General features: G+C 42.1%; 1 protein-coding gene and 1 long non-coding RNA gene across 3 annotated transcripts in view; both read left to right on the top strand.

Annotated features, from left to right (window-relative positions):
• Positions 1–6,275, top strand: part of LOC112486372 (uncharacterized) — a 52,474-nt gene continuing 46,199 nt past the window's right edge. The window contains exons 1-2 of one of the 2 annotated variants that reach the window (XM_025052793.1): positions 1–118; positions 517–683. In XM_025052793.1, the coding sequence (XP_024908561.1) occupies positions 99–118; positions 517–683 (187 nt within the window). In that variant the 5' untranslated portion in view covers positions 1–98. Of the gene's footprint in view, positions 119–402; positions 684–6,275 lie in introns of both variants that reach the window. The other variant, XM_025052792.1, reaches the window with a different exon arrangement.
• LOC112486394 (uncharacterized) lies at positions 854–3,302 on the top strand. The gene is made up of 2 exons (XR_003048828.1): positions 854–907; positions 992–3,302. It is a non-coding gene; the product is annotated as an uncharacterized LOC112486394 (long non-coding RNA).

Raw genomic sequence — 6,275 nt, 5'->3', positions numbered from 1 at the left:
GAGATGAGGAACTGTGCAGTGCTTTATCAGACGGAAACCTGGCTAAAAGACAACATGCCTGACCCAGCTTTACACATCGACGCCCTTGGAGGCGGACTATGCGTCTATATCAACAAAGGTTGGTGTACAAATTACACTCTGGTAGACAGCCATTGCTCAGAGGCAATAGAGCATATGACTGTTAAATGCCGACCACATTATCTCCCACGCGAGTTTACGGCAGTGTTTGTTGTCGCTGTTTACATCTCGCCGGATGCTAAGGGTGCTAAGGCTAACATAGCGCTAACGGAGCTGCACGCTAACATTAGCTCGCTCCCGCACAAGCACCTGGAGACGTTCCACGTGGTTGCAGGGGATTTCAACCACATAAACCTGACAGACACCCTGTCTAAATTCTACCAGCATGTCAATATACCGACACGGGGAGATAACATGCTGGATCGTGTGTACAACCAATAAGAGAGACTCCGACCATATCTCCATCATGCTGGTGCATGTCTATCGCCCCCTGCTCAGACACCACGCACCCACACAGAGAACCATCACCGTGTGGCCCAGTGATGCTGTCCCCACACTGCAGGACTGTTTCCAGTGCACGGACTGGCAGATCTTCAGGGAAGCAGCTGTCCATGACGGAGAGGTAGACTTGGAGGACTACACAGCTGCTGTCCTTGGATACATAGGTAAGCATGCCGAGAATGTAATCATCACCCGAACTGTAACCGATGATCGGAAACCATGGCTGAATGCAGAGGTCAGATCTCTGCTGAAAGCCAGGGATGCTGCTTTCAGGTCCGGTGAAAGAGTTGCACTCGGAGTGGCGAGGAGAAAGTTGAACGCCGGTGTGAAGAGGGCCAAGGCCGCATACACTCGGAGGATCCAGGGTCAGTTCTCGTCCATCCGTGAAGTATGTGGAGGGGAATCAAGTGCATCACAGATTATAACACCAGAGATGCACAATGGACCCCTCTCTGCCCGATGCTCTTAACAGATCCTACGCCCGCTTCGACGATCCGAACATCCCAGCACCAGGCTTGCCCCTCCACCAGGAGAAGAGCTGCTCAGTGTGACCACAGCAGAGGCGAGGAGGACCCTCCAAAGGATCAACCCACGTAAAGCTGCTGGTCCCGACAACATTCCTGGGTGGCTGCTGAGGGACTGCGCACACCAGCTGACGGGGGTACTGATAGACATCTTCAATACCTCCCTCCAACAGGCGACAGTCCCCACCTTTCTGAAGACTGCCACAATCATCCCTATTCCCAAACCGTCCACAGTGACAGGCCTGAATGACTATCGGCCAGTAGCCCTCATCCCGATAGTCATGAAGTGCTTCGAAAGACTGGTCATGGCCCGCATTAAGGATTCTATCGACGTCACTGAGGAGCTCTGTTTGTCCGCCTCCCCTCAGGAAGACGTCTACGGAGCATCAAAAGCAGGACCACCAAACTGAGGAACAGCTTCTTCTCTGAAGCCTTTTCCCCCACTGCACTACCTACAGTGGGGGAAATAAGTATTTGACCCCTTGCTGATCTTGCAGGTTTGCCCACTTACCAGAAATTCACATCATATGAATTTATAAAAATTGATAACCATCTGATGAGGAAAAACAAGTATTTGACCCCCTACCAAACAGCAAGTATTCTGGCTCTTACAAGCCAGTTTGTCTTTCTTTAAGACACATCTCCAATCCCAACTAATTATCTACATCAAATACACCTGCCTCACCTTGATACCTGTATAAAAGACACCTGTCCACACCCAAACAACCAGCATCCAACGTCTCCACCATGGGCAAGACCAAAGAGCTTTCTACGGACATCAGGGACAAGATTGTTGACCTGCACAAAGGCTGGGATGGGCTACAAGAGAATCGGAAAGCAACTTGGAGAGAAAAGATCAACTGTCGGTGCAGTAATCAGGAAATAGAAGAAGCACCACACCACCGCCAACCTCCCTTGATCTGAGCCTCCACACAAGATCTCGCCTCGTGGGGTGTCCCTGATCATACAAACTGTGAGGAGTCATCACAAAACCACAAGGGAGGAATGAATCAACTGAAGGCAGCTGGGACCACAGTTACAAAAGAAACAGTTGGTAACTGTTGGTGTACTCCGGTTGCCAAGCAACGGCATTGCCAGACTCACTGTTTGTGTTTCTGTGCAATGACAATAAAGAGTCGAATAAAGAAGGTCTAAATTATCGACAATTCCATCACGCTAAAAGAACTAGTGATGAGCTAGAACCTTCTGCAGGATAATTGGTAATATAGTACGCTGCCAAGTGATTTTCAAGTGCTGTAGATGAATTACATACTCCACAAGGGGTTGGTGCAGTGTTAATCTCATCACAACCCATTAAGACTATCAACATGTCTGGTTCGCTGCATCGTCCATGCAAAAAAAAAAAAAAAACACAAACTGAAAACCAAAACAGACAGTTGTAAAATAACAAGAAAAAATGTGTATGTTGATATAACAGAACGGTAGATGTCAAGAACCTCCTAAATACTTTCACTGGATATTTAATTTCTTATACCATTTTAACTGCTCATTATTACAAATAGGTCAGAGTTTTAAGACCTGGTCAAATGACTTGCAGTAGAACAGTAAGTGAAGTGACTTTGAATATGATGTGAACGTTAGTGCCAGATGAGATGGAAGAAGTATAAGCTGAACCTGAATATAGATAAAAACAAACTACAGAAGTCTTAGCAAAAATGTTTTGGATGAAACCTTATCTTGAATTATAAACAAGGTCTGCACAATGGCACGTGTGATGCTCTCCTAAAACATGTCTATCAAATGGTTAGAGTAGGTCAAATGGCAGCCAAAAACAAATACATTTCAAACCATTAAGTCTCAAATTTGTCAAATGTTGAAGTTAAAGTTATTAAAGAATAGTTTAAATTAGACAAAAACTAGCGAAAATGCATGCAATAAGAAAATGTTTCTTCACCAACAGAATTAATCATAGCACAGCCATAGGTCTATGGTAAAAAAAGTAATCATGTTAAGGCTATAAAAATGTAAAATTACATTCAGAAGCACACCAAAACTTTTCCAAGGTACACAAGTCACCTTTTGAATCATACTGAGTCAATATCAGGGTATAGAAAGGTGCAACAGACAAATTTCAACAACAGAGCAACAATATCATGTACTTAAATTCAAGACTATCTGCCAACCTTTGACGCATTCAGAGATAAGACACGTGATGAATTCATGAAATATAGGAACATTTGAAGGGCTAATTTGAAGTTAGGAGTCTATTTATAGAAATAAAGACCTTTCATTACTTTCTTACTGCCTCATGTTCCAATACATATCCACATAATATCCATGTATCTTAGGCTAAATATAACAGGGAGACATTCCTTTTGTAAAATGATCTAACATCAAATTGGCTTGTTTTAGTGTCTCCTTATGTGCCAGCTTTGCTCAGTGCTGCTGCATGTTTACTTTGGAGACATGCTCCATTGTCACACAGACAAGGGCACATACAAAGAGAGAGACAGAGAGACATATTGACTGTTGCTGGACTGCTGCATAATGGGACCACTTCCCTGAAACTCTCCTTGCTTTGTGTAAATTTCAAGGCATCGTTAACACCTGCTGTGACTTTAAGTGTGATGCTAACTGCTGTTTGAACAGAATTTACAGTTTACTGGTGGTCTGTCAAGTAAGGACAGTGGCATGGAGGGGTACTTAGGGGCTGTTAGAGGGAAAGGGGGAGTTTGTTGACATTTCCCAGGCAGTTGCTTTTACTTTTGCTGTTGCTTTGTCGGCATAGATTTCCAACAAGGAGCCTCAAACTCATTTATTTTCTGCAGCACTGTGTTCTCTTGCCAACACTTGTCAGTGTGTCTTTTTAGTGACTGAGTTGAGCTGAAGGCTGCTGGAAAACCATGAGCATACACAAGTATAAAAGTAAAAAAAGAGTTAAATTTAATGCAACTTTTTAAGTAATTTATCAGTAAGTACCATTAGCAAGATCTGCAGAAATAATCTCTAGAAGGATGGAAAGCATAAACCTATCTACAAGGGATCCTTGACTTACGTCAGAGTTCCATTTCTACAATGTGACTTTTCTCTAAGTCTGAACTCACATAGTGAACAGTACCTAGTACCTATGTCACTCGACTACTGTTACACAGTTCTAACGTCATAATCTAAAACATAAAAACATCAGAGGAGTCTGACTTAGGCTTGGGAGCCAGAATAAAGGGCAAAAATGTCCCCCAAAAACAACAAACACAAAATAAAGGGAATGAAGCACATTCCAATGTGTGGTGTATAATTGACAAATGTTAAAGTTGTCTGCCATGTGAAGTGTTGCGTGACGCCATATTCATCCACTCGGTTCACCAACTAAAGATTGTGACACTTTCCTGATTGGTCAGAGAACTTGCGACATTCATATACATTCAATTTTTAAGCCCACAATACTAGTTTAAGAGGATGAAGTAAAAGTGGTTAAAAATAAACAGAACACCAAGACAGGCGACACACATACACATTGATGAATGAAGTTCTTTCCACAGAAAAACATTATTGTTGTTGTTAAAATTTGATTGGAATCCTTTCTTGTATAAATACAGGTAACAGCCCTAGTCGTCCCAACCATAAGTTTATTTATAAGCAGACTTTGTCAGCGTTTGCATTGACTGATACAACTATTCCGATCTCAACCAGGCTGGCAGTGAGTGAGTACAGGAGTGTAACTCTGGACTCTGGATGAGAAAAGTGCTGTGTAAATACAGATGTTTGAATATGTTACACACCTCCTCAGACCCTAGCCTCCTACAGATGACATTGTTACCTACAGTAAATACTATTACAGTGTAGGAGTACAAGTGCCAATACTGAGGAACCATTTTCTTTTGCAAGCCTCAAACTGAAGTGTAACTGTTTGGGAGGCAAGTACTGAAGCTTTAGCTGCACAGGAAGGAAGGAGGATGCTCAACGATGACAATCACATTGTGAATCATGTGACCAGTAATGTTTTTAGTTTAAAATATAAGAAAGGTATGGTTTTGTGTGTGTGCACAGAATTAGTATTAAGAAAATATGAACTGCAGACCTTTGCAAACATTCACTGCTCTACTGAAAGATCTATAAAAGTTCTGGCACAGCTTCTCACAGCTTCCTAAGGATGAAGACAATGTGACTCTTCTACAGCCCAAAGAGCAAATGTAAGTTATATATATACAGTCCCCTCCAAAAGTATTGGAACGGCAAGGGCAATAACTTTGTTTTTGTTGTATAGTGAAGACATTTGCGTTTCAGATCAAAAGATGAATATGAGACAAAAATTCAGAATTCCAGCTTTTATTTTATGGTATTGACATCCAGGTGTGTTAAACAACTCAGGACTGAGCCCCTTTTCTTTGAACCCACCCACACTTTGGTAGCTATAAATTCTATTTACAGTAGACATGTAAAAAATTGTATTATGTTAAAGTAGAGTCCCTATAAAACATTAAGTCGGTTCCATAGTGTAGCGGTTAGCACGCCTGCCTTGGAAGCAGAGAGTCCTGGGTACAAATTTATTTTTATTTATTTATGTTTATCTCTGACATGAAGTGACTTTTAGAGGCGAATCACATGCAGCCAGTTTTGTTTAACCCTTGTAAAGTCTAGGTGACCCCCTGGTCACCTAGATCCAATATGTCTTTGTGTCTGTGTGTGTGTGCGCATGTTCCTGTATTGCATGACTTGTGCCAACTTTTCCTCATATTCATTAATACTCATATTCTGGGACAAGATGAAAATCATTGCAAGGACAAACGGTGTGTACAAAAATGTGAAGGACCGCACAAGGGTTAAATGAAGATGTGAATGGTAATGAGCGCAAGCTTAAAAATGTGAGGCATGAGAGCTTTTTAAACTTGTGACATCATTATTTATGATCAACAAATTCACCCTTGCCATGGTTTTGGTGACATTAAGCACAGCCCTGGTTTAATTGTCAGTGTAATTAAACCAGTGTAATTGGAAAAGTGAATGAGTAAATTCTGGAGGTGGCTGGTGTAATAGTGGTATCACTTGAATGAGAAAGAGTTTAGTAGAGCGGACGCTGGCATGAATGTTGCCGCTGCTCACCGGCTATTTGTGTTTTTTACTTTATTTTTTTTATTAAAAGGCATTCTCTCAGCTTCACAGCACCAAAAATAAACCAAACCAAAGTTCTGCCTCTTAAACTCCGGCACTTTTGTCCACAAGTGCACGGGCTAACACTGTTAGCTGAGGCTAACTTCGGTAGCTGAGGCTAAC

This window comes from Cynoglossus semilaevis, chromosome W (genome assembly GCF_000523025.1).
Source record: "Cynoglossus semilaevis isolate Cse_v1.0 chromosome W, Cse_v1.0, whole genome shotgun sequence".
Classification (NCBI taxonomy): domain Eukaryota; kingdom Metazoa; phylum Chordata; class Actinopteri; order Pleuronectiformes; family Cynoglossidae; genus Cynoglossus; species Cynoglossus semilaevis.
This window is presented reverse-complemented; position numbering and strand designations above follow the sequence as displayed.